The sequence below is a fragment of the Monodelphis domestica genome, chromosome 2 (assembly GCF_027887165.1).
Source record: "Monodelphis domestica isolate mMonDom1 chromosome 2, mMonDom1.pri, whole genome shotgun sequence".
In the NCBI taxonomy this organism is placed as follows: Eukaryota; Metazoa; Chordata; class Mammalia; order Didelphimorphia; family Didelphidae; genus Monodelphis; species Monodelphis domestica.
Window position 1 is genome coordinate 425769285 of NC_077228.1, and position 15784 is coordinate 425785068.

Below are 15784 nucleotides of genomic sequence, written 5' to 3' on the forward strand. Positions count from 1 at the left end.
TGGGTGCTATATTATTTGGTGCATACATGTTGATTAATGATATTTCCTCATTGTCTAAAGTCCCTTTTAACAAAATATAATTACCTTCCCTGTCCCTTTTGATCAGGTCTATTTTTGCTTTGGCTTTATCAGATATCATGATTACCACTCCTGCCTTCTTTCTATCAGTTGAGGCCCAGAAGATCTTACTCCATCCTTTAATTCTGACCTTGTGGGTGTCAACCCGCCTCATGTGTGTTTCTTGAAGACAACATATGGTAGGGTTTTGGATTCTAATCCATTGTGCTATTCATCTACATTTTATGGGCGAATTCATCCCATTCATGTTCAAAGTTATGATTGTCACTGGTGGACTCCCTGGCATTTTGATATCCTTCCCTAATTCTAACCTTTTCTTCTTTAGCTCTACCTTTTAGTCCAGTGATTTACTTTGAATCAGTCCCCCTTGTCCCCTCCCTTGATATTTCCCTTTTTAGTCCCTCCCTTTTTTGTTCCCTCCCCCTTCCCCCTCTCTTTCCCTCCCTTTTTGTTTTTCCTCTCCCCCTCCCCTCCTTGGTTTTCCCTTCTCCCTACCCTTGTTGGGTAAGAAAGAATTCAAGATCCCAATGGATCTGGATGTTTTTCCTTCTCAGAGTTGATTTCCCTGAGATTAAGGTTTAAGTAAAAAACCCTCTCTTCCTCTCCTTCTTATAGGAGTTTTCTTCCCCTCCCCTTCCCGTGTGAATCTTTGTGTGAGAAAGATTATTCTATTTGGTCTTTCTTTACCCCCTATTTATACATTACATTTTCCCCACATGTTAGTATACATAGATTGATAGAAATGTAGTCCTTATAGAAGAGAGTTTGAATAAAGGAAGAAGATAACATTTTTCTCCTTTCCCCTTTCCTTCATATTTACCTTTTCAGGTATTCCTTGCTCTTTTGTTTTCAGTATTAAACTTTCCACAGAGCTCTGGTCTTTTCTTTGCAAAAAGTTGGAAATCTTCTATTTTGTTGAATGCCCATACTTTCCCTTGGAAGTATATAGTCAGTTTTGCTGGGTAGCTGATTCTTGGTTGAAGACCCAGCTCTCTTGCCTTTCTGAAGATCATGTTCCATGCCTTACGATCATTCAGAGTAGAACTTGCAAGGTCTTGTGTGACCCTGATTGGCATTCCTTTATATCTAAATTGTCTTTTTCTGGCTTCCTGTAGGATTTTTTCTTTTGTTTGATAGCTTTGGAATTTGGCAATTACATTCCTGGGAGTTGTCTTTTGGGGGTTTAGTGTAGAAGGTATTCTGTGACCTCTTTCAGTGGCTGTATTGCCCCCTTGTTCTAGAATCTCTGGGCAATTTTCTTTGATTATATCTATTATTACGATGTCGAGTTTGCTGTTTATTTCTGTTTTTCTGGGAGTCCAATTATTCTTAAATTATCTCTTCTCCCTCTATTTTCCAGATCTGTCACCTTGTTGGTGAGATATTTTATGTTCTCTTCTAATTTCTTGGTATTTTGGCTTTGCTTTATTAATTCTTGCTCTTTTACACGATCGTTGTCTTCCAGTTGCCTGATTCTGGCCTTTAAAGCCTGGTTTTCCTTTTCAGTTTGTTTTGTAGATGCATGAATTTCTTTTGCATTATTTCCCACTTTTCCTCCCAGAAGGCTTCCATCTTTTTGGTCATTTCTGATTCAAATTCTTCATGGGTTTGTGGAGAGTTTCCATTTCCTTTGGAAGGTTTTGGAGTATTTTGTTGTGTATTGTCTTCTATCTCCTCTGTATTTTGTATTTTGGCTCCGTAGAATGTGTCTAAAGTTGCCCCTTTCTTCTTATTTTTCTTGGGATTTTGGGGCTTCTCTGCTTCTGTGGAGTTTGCCATCTCTGAATGGGGAGGATTATCTTTTCTTATCTCTGTCTGGTGTTCAGAGGCTTTAGTCCTGGGTAGATTGTCGGTTCTATGAGCTTTCCCTGGGTTAAACTGAGTATGCCTTAAGGCAATGACTTTCACTGGAACTGGAATGGAAGGGTTGGACCAGGGGGCCACACTCTCCCCTGGCTCTCTTTGTTTCCCTGCTGCTAAGGTGCCCCCTCGACTGGACTGGGTGGGGTTGCTTTCCGGAAGTTGCCTTCAGAATAGCTGCCTGTGAGGCTGTTTTGTTGGCCCTGAGCATTGCTGTTGTTTCAGAGGACCCTGCTCTCTGCGGGGGAAGGGGCCGTGGCTTCCAGGGAGGGCAGTGACTTTCACTGAGACTTGGATAGCAGGATTCAGCTGATGAGGCTGTCTTGCCTGCCTGGAGGGTTACTGTTGTTTCAGAGGACCCTGCTCTCTGCGGGGGAAGGGGCAGTGGCTTCCAGGGAGGGCAGTGACTTTCACTGAGTCTTGGATAGCAGGATCCAGCTGGTGAGGCTGTCTTGCCCGCCCTGAGGGTTGCTGTTGTTTCAGAGGACCCTGATCTCTGCGGGGGAAGGGGCCGTGGCTTCCAGGGAGGGCAGTGACTTTCACTGAGACTTGGATAGCAGGATCCAGCTGGTGAGGCTGTCTTGCCCGCCCTGAGGGTTGCTGTTGTTTCAGAGGACCCTGCTCTCTGAGGGGGGTGGGGCTGCAGCTTCCCTGAGCCTTGGACTCTGCGCTCCTGCCCCTTAGGTCCGAGTGATCTCGGGTTCTGGCTTTTGAGGGGGGCCATACCTTTTCATCCAGGTCCAGGTCCAGGAGGAGGATTCCCAGGGTCTATGCTGTTGATCATTTTGAATTTCGGCGCCTTAGGAGCTTATAGTTTGAGATCGGTCGGGAAGGGTTTCCAGAGATCTGAGCTTTAGCTTTCTCTAAGCCGCCATCTTGACCGGAAGTCCTTCATTCTGTATTTTTAAGGCTTTCCTTGTAGATGTTTTCATGTCTTTGCCTTCTTCTGAGTTTATGACTTGAGTTTCTTGTCACCATAGCAGTTTTTTTTTTTGATGTTCAGATTCTTTTTTTCCTTCTTATTTTACTAGCCTGTTTGACTTTGTACATTATGTTGGAGTTGGGCTTTGTTTATCTCTAGAATGAGGAGAGAAGTCATTGTCTTGAGTTTCAGACTTTTTTTGACTTGCTGTTTTTCTAGTTCTAGAAGCCATAAATTTTAGTGCTTACAAAATGGTGTGATCTGAGGAGGGGTCTGGACACTGTTTTCCTGGTTTGTGCTCTGGTTTTTACCTAGGTAGGGTCCCTTCTCTCTGGCAGCTACAATTTCTCTCATCTCTGGAACTGTGACCTGTACACAGGGGCCCCTGTTCCCTTATGACCACAATGCCTTCTTTCCACCTTGAAACTGTGACCTTAACCTAGATTCCAAATGGTACCCAACCCTACAGTCAGTACTAGCACAAAAGTCCCATGGAATCTTTCTGACCAGGTGCTCCATCCTCTAGCTGTCTATGGGTGGTGAAAGCTCCCAGTACTGTTGAATCCAGCAGTTAGTATTGCTGTTGCTGCTGTGAAGTCCAAGACCCACATCTGATATTCTTAAAAGTACTCCTACCCCAAAGTCAAAGCCTTCTTCTCAGTTGTCCTACACAAGAACAGATGTCTTTTGGTCACTTTAGAATTTTAAGACACATTTTATTTATTTTTAAGTTTAAATTTAGGTTGTATGCTAAATATGAGAATTCTAAAATAATGTGGTTGATGATTTAAAATAATATAGCTTGAGTCAGAATGACTTTTAAAATCTTCACTTACAAAGAAGTGGAAAGAGTGAAAGTAGAAAAATGTAAGAGGGTAGAGAATTGCCTAGCCTATGAGCCTAAGTGCTACTCCAGTGTCTGGCTCAACTTCAGCAGAGATTCCTCAAGTCTGATCTCCACCTGGATTTCCCCCTAATCCTCAGCCAGAGGTCAAGGTGGTGACTTCAAGCAGAATTCCACCAACCCAGGGTCTTCCAAAGCCAAGGCAGGAGTCTCAGCCACTCTTTCAAATACCAGGAATCTCTGGAATCAATACCTTCAAAAGCCAAGAAAGGAATGAATCTAGACCATGACTCTCTCTTCTTTTTATGCTCTTTTTTCATATTACTTCTTGTCACTTCCTGTCACTCTCCCTTCTTTACAGAAACCAATAATAATCTTTCAATTCGCCTAGCACTGCCCAAGGTGTGGGGGGGTGCTAATTGCCTTTGGAGGTGTGAGCTGTAAGTGACTCATGAATTCTCTTACTTAGTATTAAATAGGGGTACTTTAAGTTCTTGAGTTGATTAGCTAAAATAAACAGAGGGAGAGTTAATCCTATATTCATCATTTAGATTTAATTTAAGTAATTAATTTATTATTTTAACAAAGCATTTCCACATAAGTTTTCCAAGGTCATATGATCTATATTGTTGTAGGGGATTAGATCTGTTCTTAAATTATAGATATTAATAGTCTATTGAGAGACTATCAGAGGTTCAGGTTTAAGGGAGTTGATGGTTGAGAATTGGTTGGACTAGTAGTTGAAGAACTTGACTGGAGATAACTTTCTATAAAACCTATTTTAACTTCTATAGGAGCAGTGATAGGAAAATGAAAATGGAGATATTGAATTTGGAAAGGTTTAGGTGAAGTATTTCCCTAAATCTAAATTTATCTTAAGTAAAACCCACCCCCCAATCTTTCTCACAAGAGATTTTGTCATGCTTGACTTCTCAAACCTGACTTAACTACTCTTGGTTTATCTAATTCCCAAACTAGCTACCTTTCTATCCTAAAACTGATACAATATTTTAACCAGTGAGAGATAAATTGAATTTGTTCCTTCTGCTCAGTTGTAACCATCAGAAGTTCATTGACACCTTCATTCAGTCTTTGCTCTCTCCTGCCACTTACTGGCATAACAGAGGAACTGCATTACCACTCTTCTCCAATCAATCACTTTCTCTCTCTCCTTGATATTGGGATGTTTTTCAAGTAGTCAACCACCAGATCTTCTCAATTTCTCAGAGCAAGCTCCTTGGACACCCTTCCTTAAACAGGACAATACAAAGAGTGATTCTTGGCCCAAATGTCCTTCCCAAGAACCTCTGAGAAATTCCTTTTTCCCATCATCTTCTTGAGGATTCCACTCTAAATTAAAGAAATTCAGTTCATTCAAACTCATCTTTCTATCCTCCTATTCCTAACCTATCAAGAATCTTTTATTGCTTACCTGTTTAACAAATAACTAATTACAATATTATCTCTCCCTTCTTCCCTCCCATCTCACAGAATTGACAAGCAATTCATTCTGGGTTACACACATTCTCACAAAATGTATCTCCATATTAGTCATTTTTGTCAGTAATCTTATAGAAACAAAACCCCAAAACATATATCCAAATAAACAAATGATAAATCATGTTTTCACCTGCATTTCTCCTACAACTGTCCTCTCTCTGGAGGTAGATAGCATTCTTTTTCATAAGTCCCTCAGAATTGTCCTGGATCATTGTATTGCTATTAGTAGCAAAGTCTATCACATTTGATCATCCCACAGTATTTCAGTTACTGGGTATAATATTCCCCCAGGTCTGCTTATTTCACTCTGCATCAGTTCATGGAGGTCTTTCCAGTTCATTATGTTCGTCATTCCTTATAACACAATAGTGTTCCATCACTTTCATATACCAAAATTTGTTCAGCCAATCCCAAGTTGAGGGATGTGTCTTTAGTTTCAAAATTTTTGCCACCCCAAAAATAGCAGCTATAAATATTTTTGTACAAACAGATCCTTTCCCATTCTTAAAATATCTTTGGAATACCTACACAGTAGGGGTGTTACTGGACCATAGGATATGCATTCGCTTATAACACTTTGGGCATAATTCCAAATTGTCCTCTAGAATGGTTGCATCGGTTCACAACTTTATCAGCATTAGTTTCCCAATTTTGCCACATCTCTTCTAACATTTATTATTTTCATTTACAGTCATATTGGCCAATTTGATAGTTGTGGAGTGGTACCTCAGACTTGTTTTAATTTCTCTAATCAAGAGGGATTTAGAACATTTTTTTTCTTATGATTATTTGTAGCTTTGATTTCTTTATGTGAAAACTGCCTATTCCTATCCTTTGGCAATTTATCAATTGGGGAATGACTTGGATTCTTATACATTTGACTTACTTTTTATATATTTGAGAAATTAGACCTTTATCGGAGAACTTTGTTATAAATTTTTTTTCTAGTTTGTTGTTCTCTTCTAATCTTAGTTGCAGTAGCTTTGTTTGTACAAAAAACATTTAAATTTAATATAATCAAAATTATTTATTTTACATGTTATAATGTTCTCTATTTTTTGTTTGTTCATAAATTCTTCCTTTCTCTATAGATCTGATAGGCAAACTTTTATATATTCTCCTAATTTACTTATAATATCACTTTTTATATTTAAATCATATGCCCATTTTGACCTTATTTAGGTATAGAGTGTGAGATATTGATCTAAACCTATTTTTTAACATATTGTTTTCCAATTTTCCCAGAAGTTTTTGTCAAATAGTGATTTTTTTATTCAAAAAACTAGCATATTTGGGTTTATTAAAGACTAGATTTCTGAAGTCTTTTACCACTATCCTATTCCATTTGATCCACCCTTCTATTTCTTAGCCAGCAGCAGACTATTTTTATGATTACTGTTTTATAGTACCATTTAAGATCTAGATGCTAGGACACCATCCTTCACATTTATTTTCATTAGTTCCCTTGAGAACTCAACCTTTTGCTTTTATAAATGAATTTTATTTTTTCTAGTTCTATAAAATAATTTTTGGTAGTTTGATTGATATGGCACTGATTAAGTAAATTAAGTTATATAGAATTGTCATTTTTATTACATTTGTTTAGCCTACCCATAAGCAAGCAATATTTCTCTAATTGTTTAAAACTAATATTATGTGTGAAAAGTGTTAATTGTGTTCATATACATTCTGTTTTTTTTTTTGCCTTGGCAAATAGATTCACAAATATTTAATATTGTCTAGAATGATTTTAAATGAAGTTTTTTCTTTTTAACTCTTGCTACTGACTTTTGTTGGGGATAAATAGAAATGTTTATGTGATTTATGTGGGTTCATTTTGTATCCTAAAACTTTGCTAAAATTATTAATTATTTCCACTAATGTTCTAGTTAATTTTCTAGGATTCTCTAAGTATACCATCTTATCATCCACAAAAGTGATATTTTAGTTTCCTTATTATCTACTTTAATTACTTCAATTCATTTTTCTTCTCTAAGTGCAAAAACTAGGATATCATGTACAATATTAAATAATAGTGGTGATAATGGGCATCTTTCCTTCACTTCTGATGTTATTGGAAAAGCTTCTAACTTATCTCCATTGCAGATGATACTTGCCTGTGCTTTTAAATAAATGCTACTTATAATTTGAAGGAAAGGCCTATTTATTCCTATGCTTTTGAGTGTTTTTTTTAAAAATAGAAATGGGTGTTGTATTTTGTCAAAGGCTTTTCCTGCATCTATTGAGATAATGTGTTTTTGTTAGTTTTATTATTGACATCATCAGTTATATGGATAGTTTTCCTAATATTAAAGCAACCTTGCTTTCCTGGTATAAATCCCATCTGGTAATAGTGAATAATCACTGTGATGATTATTCTACATTAGACTACAAAGAGACTGTAGTCTCTTTGCTAGTATTATATTTAAGATTTTTGCATTTATGTTCATTAAGGAGATTGGTCTGTAATTTTCTTTCTCTGGTTTAGGCTTCTTGGCTTAGGTATCAGCACTATATTTGTATCATAAAAAGAATTTGGTAGGACTCCTTCTTTGCTCATTTTGCCAAACAGTTTCTATAGTACTGGGATTAATTGTGCTTTTAATATGTGTTAGAATTCATTTGTGAATATCTGGCCATGGGGATTTTTTTCTTGGGGAGTTCATGGCTGGCTTCCTCAATTTCTTTTTTTGAGATTTGATTATTTAAGTATTCTATTTTTTCTTTTGTTAATCTAAACAGTTTAATATTTTTAAATAGTCTTCCATTTCATGTAGATTATCAGATTTATTGGGTAAAATAACTCCTAATTATTGTTTTAATTACTTCTTTATTAAAGGTGAAATCACCCTTTTAATTTTTGATACTGGTAATTTGATTCTTTTCTTTCTTTCTTTTTAAACAAATTAACCAGTACTCTATATTTTTCAAAGAACTCTATCCTAATCTTATTTATTACTTAAGTGGTTATTTTATTTTCAGTTTTATTTCTTTCTCCTTTGGTTTTTAGGATTTCCAAGTTAGTCTTTAACTGGGGATTTTGAATTTTTTTCTAGTTTTTTTTTTTAGTTGTATGCTCAATTCATTGATTTGCTTTCTCTCTCTTTTTTTTTATGGATATTAGCATTCAGGGATATAAATTTTCTCTTGAGTATTGCTTTGACTGCATCCAATAAATTTTGATATGTTGTTTTCCAGTGATTGTTTCTATTATTTTTATTTGACCCACCCATTTTGAAGAATTAGATTAGTTTCCTAATGATTTTTAATTTGCTTTTCCATGAACCATTATTGATTATATATATATATATATATATATATATATATATATATATATATATATATATTGCATTATGACCTGGAAAAGTTGCATTTATTATTTCTGCTTTTATCCACTTGGTAATGAGGTTTTTATGCCCTAGTACTAGGTCAATCTTTATATATGTGCCATGAGCTCCTGAAATGAAGATATGCTCCTTTTTATTCCTATTCAGTTTTCTATTGTTATCTATTAAATCTGACTATTCTAAAATTTCATTCACTTCCTTTACTTCATTCTTATTTATTTTTTCCTTAATTTATCTAGTTCTAATAGGGTAATGCTGAGTTTTCCAAATGGTATAGTTTTACTGAATATTTCCTCCTTAAACACCTTTAGTTTCTCATTTAAAAATCTCAATGCAATACCATTTGGTGCATATATATTAAGTACTGATATTTCTTCATTGTCTATATTGTCTTTTTTCAAGATTAAATTACCTTCATTGTCTCTTTTAATAAGATCTATTTTTTTTTGTTTTGAGATTATGATTGCTACTTCTGCTTTTATTGTCCCAGTTGAAACCCAATTGATTCTGCTCTATCCCATTACCTTTATTCTGTTTTTGCCAACCTGTCTCAAATGTGTTTCTTGTAAACAGTGTATTGTAGGATTCTAGTTTTTAATTCAACTCTGCTATCCAGTTTTATGGATAAGTTCATCCCATTTACATATGCAGTTATAAGTACCATTTGTGTATTCTCCTCCATATTGTTTTCCCCTTTTAGTCCTGTACTTTATTCTTTAACTCTGTCCCTCCACACAAGTGTTTTGCTTTTAATCATTCCCTGTATTGTCCCTCGCTTATATATTCTCCTCCCCATTACATACTTTCTTAATCCCCATCCACATCTCTATATGGTAAGATAGGATTCTATGAATCTGACCATTCTTTCCTTTCTGAGCCAATTCCAATGAGAGTAAGGTTTAAGTATTACCCATCACCACCCTCATCTCCCCTCTACCATAAAAGTATCCCCTTTTGCCTCTTTATATGGTATAATTTATCCCATTTTACTTCTCTCTTTCCATTTCTCCTAATATAATCCTCTTTTTCACTCCTAATTTTTACATATCCTAAACATCTTACTACCACACCCTCTACCTATGTACATATCTAACTACTATGATAATAATGACAATTTAAGAGTTATAGATATCATCTCTCCACATAGAAATATAAACAATTTAACCTTCTTGAAGCCCTTAATTTTTTTTTTCTTTCTTATTTACCTTTTTATGCTTCTTTTGAATTTTGTATTTGGACTTCAAATTTTCTATAAGTCTGGTCTTTTCTTCACAAAAGCTTGGAAATATTTTATTTTATTAAATTACCATACTTTCCCCTGAAAGAATATAGTCAATTTTGACAGATAAGTGATTCTTTGTTGTAAATCCAATTCCATTGCCTTCTGGAATATCAGATTCCAAGCCTTATAGTCTTTCAATGTGGAAGCTGCCAGATTCTGTGTAATCCTGACTGGAGCTTCATGATATCTGAATTGTTTCTTTCTGGCTGCTTGTGGTATTTTCTCCTTGGACTTGGTGTTCTTGAACTTGTCTATAACATTCCTGGGAGTTGTCATTTATGGATTTATTGAAGGAGGTGATCTGTGGATTAATTCAATTCCTATTTTACCCTCTTGTTCAAGAATATCCAGGCAGTTTTATGGGATGAGTTCTTGTAATATAATGTCTAAGTTTTTCTTGGGGGTGGAGGGGAGGGATCATTGCTTTTAGGTAGTCCAATAATTTTTAAATTGTCTCTCCTGGATCTGTTTTCAAGGTCATTTTTTCCAATGAGATATTTTATATTTTCTTCCATTTTGTCATTCTTTTGATTTTGTTTTATTGTTTCTTAATGTTTCATGACATCATTAGCTTATGATTTTGTCCTTACTTTTTCTTGAGAATGATGTTAGGAATCCTGTAGCTAAAAAATAAATCAGTGAGGAGAATGAAAAACAATAAAAATGATTAGGCCCTTTAAAAAAATAGGCAAATTAGGAACAAATAAAGGACAATTATTTCTTGAGGTGGATAGAATAATAATAATTGATGAGACAAGGTAGAAATGCCCAATTATTACTGAACTTCTTTTTTGTATACCAAGGGGAATTGTTATATCAATCAAATAGATAAATTATTATTTTAAAGAACTACTAAAAATAATAATGAAATTCCTTTGGAAAGAAAAAAATTAAGAATCCCAAGGACAAAAATGTAAAAAAGACAAACTGCTGGTATATAAGAGACAAAACATTATTAGAACCCAAATGATATTACAGAGAAGGAACCATCAAAATGATCTGATTGTGCTTAGATCATAAAAAAGAGATCAGTGGGATTAATTTGGTAAATAAGATCCAGAAGCAGTTGAGCCCTACATTGCAAAGAATTCTAGTCTCTTAATTTTAAAAACATTCATTTGTGACACCCCATTCTAAGTGATGCTAAATAATGTCATTTAGTGAACCTTTCAGCTTCTCTATGCCTGTTTTCTTACCTTTAAAATGAAATAGTAAGTTTAGATAACCTTTGTTCCTTCCATTTCTAAATCTATGAGCCTATTAATTTAACTTCTTATCCTAAAAGACCCTGGAATCCTATCTCCCATTCATGGTCTTTCTATGTAAATAAATTTCCTCTATTTTTCCCTATGACTCCCATGAAAGGATGGGCTTATGAGAGTTCATACCCTCCTCTTTTATGTAGTACAAAAAATAATGTTATTATGTATTTTTATCCCATCCATGCTTCCTTCCTGTCACTTAGACCTTATTCTGAGTACCTCCATTTCTAAAAAATTTAATTCATAAGAGAGCTTGTGATATAGGTGAAATGGATCTGTTACCAAACCAAAGGATTTTAGCCAAATATAGGCCCTTTTACTCATAGCTTGAGATTAGCATTATCATTTCCCTAAATTTATATCCTCCTTTTTGATTTCCTTTTTTTGTGAAGTGTATCCGCAAACTTAGATATTTCCTCTTCTATGTGGGAATGTGATATATACCCCAGTCTCCTCATCTTATTTTTAGCAAATGACTTTTTTTCTTGAATATGGACCTACGTGTACTGTGTGAAGCTATGAAATATAAAATTGTTAGCATGAATTGACTTACTTGTCCATCTCCCAGCCTCAGAAGTCTGTGTTTTTCCAATTTAGTTAGTGGTTCCTTTGAGGACACAACTGAAAAACATAAAAAAATTTCATTTGCTAGGTATTTCAATAAGTATTTGTTTTCTTAATTAAATTGTTTAAGCTAAAGTAAGAGTGTTTTTTTTTTCCATGTCTGTTGTTTAAATGCGGAGTTCAGCAACAGAGGCTAGAACTAAAGTTTTCATTTTGATAAAACTATATCAAGAAAGGAAAAACCAATCAATGCTAAAGGAAAAATAACTTATTAAAAAGTAAAAAGAAATAATATATAGGAGACGGAAGCATACATTTAGAAATGATGGTGATATAAAAACAAATAATATTAATACAGCCTTTAAAGTTAAAAATAATTCTGTGTTTCTTTTTATCACAGAGTTAAGGAGTCCTAAGGAATCAACAACAGTCTCTAATATTGAGTCTGCAACTGTATCAACTCCTGAGCCAGCTCAGTTTGATTTTAAGAAAGAATTAATACCTTTAGATCTTACTCAGTATATCCAGTAAGTTGCAGTAAATATGAGTAAGTGTGGAAATTGCATTCTTTTTTTTTTGTTTTGTTTTGTTTTTATGTATTTGCATTTTTTTTGTTTTTTTTAATATATTTTATTTGATCATTTCCAAGCATTATTCGTTAAAGACATAGATCATTTTCTTTTCCTCCCCCCCCCACCCCCCATAGCCGACGCGTAAGTCCACTGGGCATTAGATGTTTTCTTGATTTGAACCCATTGCTTTGTTGATAGTATTTGCATTAGAGTGTTCATTTAGAGTCTATCCTCTGTCATGTCCCCTCAACCTCTTTATTCAGGCAGTTGCTTTTTCTCGGTGTTTCCACTCCCATAGTTTATCCTTTGCTTATGAATGGTGTTTTTTTCTCCTGGGTCCCTGCAAGTTGTTCAGGGACATTACACCACCACTAATGGAGAAGTCCATTACGTTCGATGATACCACAGTGTGTTTGTCTCTGTGTACAATGTTCTCCTGGTTCTGCTCCTCTCGCTCTGCATCACTTCCTGGAGGTTGTTCCAGTCTCCATGGAATTCCTCCACTTTATTATTCCTTTTAGCACAATAGTACTCCATCACCAACATATACCACAGTTTGTTCAGCCATTCCCCAATTGATGGGCATCCCCTCATTTTCCAGTTTTGGGCCACCACAAGGAGCGCAGCTATGAATATTTTTGTACAAGTCTTTGTGTCCATTATCTCTTTGGGGTACAGACCCAGCAGTACTATGGCTGGGTCAAAGGGTAGATATTCTTTTAGCACCCTTTGGGCATAGTTCCAAATTGCCCTCCAGAATGGTTGGATCAGTTCACAGCTCCACCAGCAATGAATTAATGTCCCTATTTTGCCACATCCCCTCCAGCATTCATTACTTTCCTTTGCTGTTATGTTAGCCAATCTGCTAGGTGTGAGGTGATACCTCAGAGTTGTTTTGATTTGCATCTCTCTGATTATAAGAGATGTAGAACACTTCTTCATGTGCTTGTTAATAGTTTTGATTTCTTTATCTGAGAACTGCCTATCCATTTCCCTTGCCCATTTATCAATTGGAGAATGGCTTGATTTTGTGTACAATTGATTTAGCTCTTTATAAATATGAGTAATTAAACCTTTGTCAGAGGTTTCTATGAAGATTTTTTCCCAATTTGTTGTTTCCCTTCTGATTTTAGTTATATTGGTTTTGTTTGTACAAAAGCTTTTCAGTTTGATGTAGTCAAAATTATTTATTTTACATTTTGTGATTCTTTCTATATCTTGCTTGGTTTTAAAGCCTTTCCCCTCCCAAAGGTCTGACATGTATACTATTCTGTGTTTACCCAATTTACTTATGGTTTCCTTCTTTATGTTTAAGTCACTCACCCATTTTGAATTTATCTTGGTGTAGGGTGTGAGGTGTTGATCTATTCCTAGTCTCTCCCACACTGTCTTCCAATTTTCCCAGCAGTTTTTATCGAATAGTGGATTATTGTCCCAAAAGCTGGGATCTTTGGGTTTATCGTATACTGTCTTGCTGAGGTCGCTTTCCCCCAGTCTATTCCACTGATCTTCCTTTCTGTTTCTTAGCCAGTACCAAATTATTTTGATGACTGCTGCTTTGTAATATAGTTTTAGGTCAGGGACTGCAAGGCCCCCATCATATGTGTTTTTTTTCATTATTTCCCTGGATATCCTTGATCTTTTGTTCTTCCAAATGAACTTTGTTATGGTTTTTTCTAAATCAGTGAAGAAGTATTTTGGTAGTTCAATGGGTATGGCACTAAATAGATAAATAAGTTTGGGTAGGATGGTCATTTTTATTATATTGGCTCGTCCTATCCATGAGCAGTTAATGTTTTTCCATTTGTTCAAGTCTAGTTTTAGTTGTGTGGCGAGTGTTTTGTAGTTGTGTTCATATAGTTCCTGTGTTTGTCTTGGGAGGTAGATTCCTAGGTATTTTATTTTGTCTAAGGTGATTTTGAATGGGATTTCTCTTTCTAGTTCTTGCTGCTGAGCTGTGTTGGAGATATATAGAAAAGCTGATGATTTATGTGGGTTTATTTTGTATCCTGCAACTTTGCTAAAGTTGTTGATTATTTCAATTAGCTTTTTGGTTGAATCTCTAGGATTCTTTAAGTAGACCATCATGTCATCCGCAAAGAGCGATAACTTGGTCTCCTCCTTGCCTATTTTGATGCCTTCAATTCCTTTATCTTCTCCAATTGCTACTGCTAGTGTTTCTAGTACAATGTCAAATAGTAGAGGTGATAATGGGCATCCTTGTTTCACTCCTGATCTTATTGGGAATGCATCTAGTTTATCCCCATTGCAGATGATATTAGCTGATGGTTTTAGATATATACTGTTTATTATTTTTAGGAATGACCCTTCTATTCCTATGCTTTCTAGTGTTTTTAATAGGAATGGGTGTTGTATTTTATCAAAGGCTTTTTCTGCATCTATTGAGATAATCATGTGGTTCTTGCTACTTTGCTTGTTGATGTGGTCAATTATGTGGATGGTTTTCCTAATGTTGAACCAGCCCTGCATCCCTGGTATGAATCCTACTTGATCATGGTGAATGATCCTTCTGATCAATTGCTGGAGTCTTTTTGCTAGTATCCTATTTAAGATTTTTGCATCTATATTCATTAGGGAGATTGGCCTATAGTTTTCTTTCTCTGTTTTTGACCTGCCTGGTTTTGGAATCAGTACCATGTTTGTGTCGTAAAAGGAGTTTGGTAGAACTCCCTCTTTGCTTATTATGTCAAATAGTTTGTATAGTATTGGGATTAACTGTTCTCTGAATGTTTGATAGAATTCACAGGTGAATCCATCAGGCCCTGGGGACTTTTTCTTAGGAAGTTCTTTGATGGCTTGTTGGATTTCAATTTCTGATATGGGATTATTTAGGAATTTTATTTCCTCTTCTGTTAGTCTAGGCAGTTTGTATTTTTGTATATATTCATCCATTTCTCCTAAATTGGTGTATTTATTGCCATATAATTGGGCAAAGTAATTTCTAATGATTGCCTTAATTTCCTCCTCATTGGAGGTGCTGTCCCCCTTTTCATCTTTAATACTGTGAATTTGCTTTTCTTCCTTCCTTTTTTTAACTAGATTGACCAGTACCTTGTCTATTTTGTTTGTTTTTTCAAAGTACCAGCTTCTTGTCTCATTTATTAAATCAATAGTTCTATCACTTTCGATTTTATTAATTTCTCCCTTAATTTTTAGGATTTCTAATTTGGTTTTCTGCTGGGGGTTTTTAATTTGATCGCTTTCCAGTTTTTTCATTTGCATTTCCAATTGATTGATCTCTGCTCTCCCTTGTTTGTTAATATAAGCATTCAGGGATATGAATTTCCCTCTGATTACCACTTTGGCTGCATCCCAAAAGGTTTGAAAGGATGTTTCGCCATTGTCATTTTCCTTGATGAAATTATTAATTGTTTCTATGATTTCTTCTTTAACTAAACGGTTTTGGAGTATCATATTGTTTAATTTCCAATTGGTTTTAGATTTGGTTTTCCATGTACCATTACTAATCATTATTTTTATTGCCTTGTGATCTGAGAAGGCTGCATTCATTATTTCTGCTTTTCTGCATTTG

At 35.2% G+C, this 15784-nt stretch overlaps 1 protein-coding gene across 5 annotated transcripts in view; it reads left to right on the top strand.

Annotated features, from left to right (window-relative positions):
• Window positions 1-15784, top strand: part of ADGB (androglobin) — a 297945-nt gene that overhangs the window by 272556 nt on the left and 9605 nt on the right. For 4 of the 5 annotated variants that reach the window (XM_007484699.3, XM_016428941.2, XM_007484700.3 and 1 more), the window contains one exon: window positions 12060-12186. The exons of the other annotated variant lie outside the window; for it this stretch is intronic. In XM_007484699.3, coding sequence (XP_007484761.1) covers window positions 12060-12186 — 127 coding nt within the window. The remainder of the gene's footprint in view (window positions 1-12059; window positions 12187-15784) is intronic. 5 annotated transcript variants of the gene reach the window in all.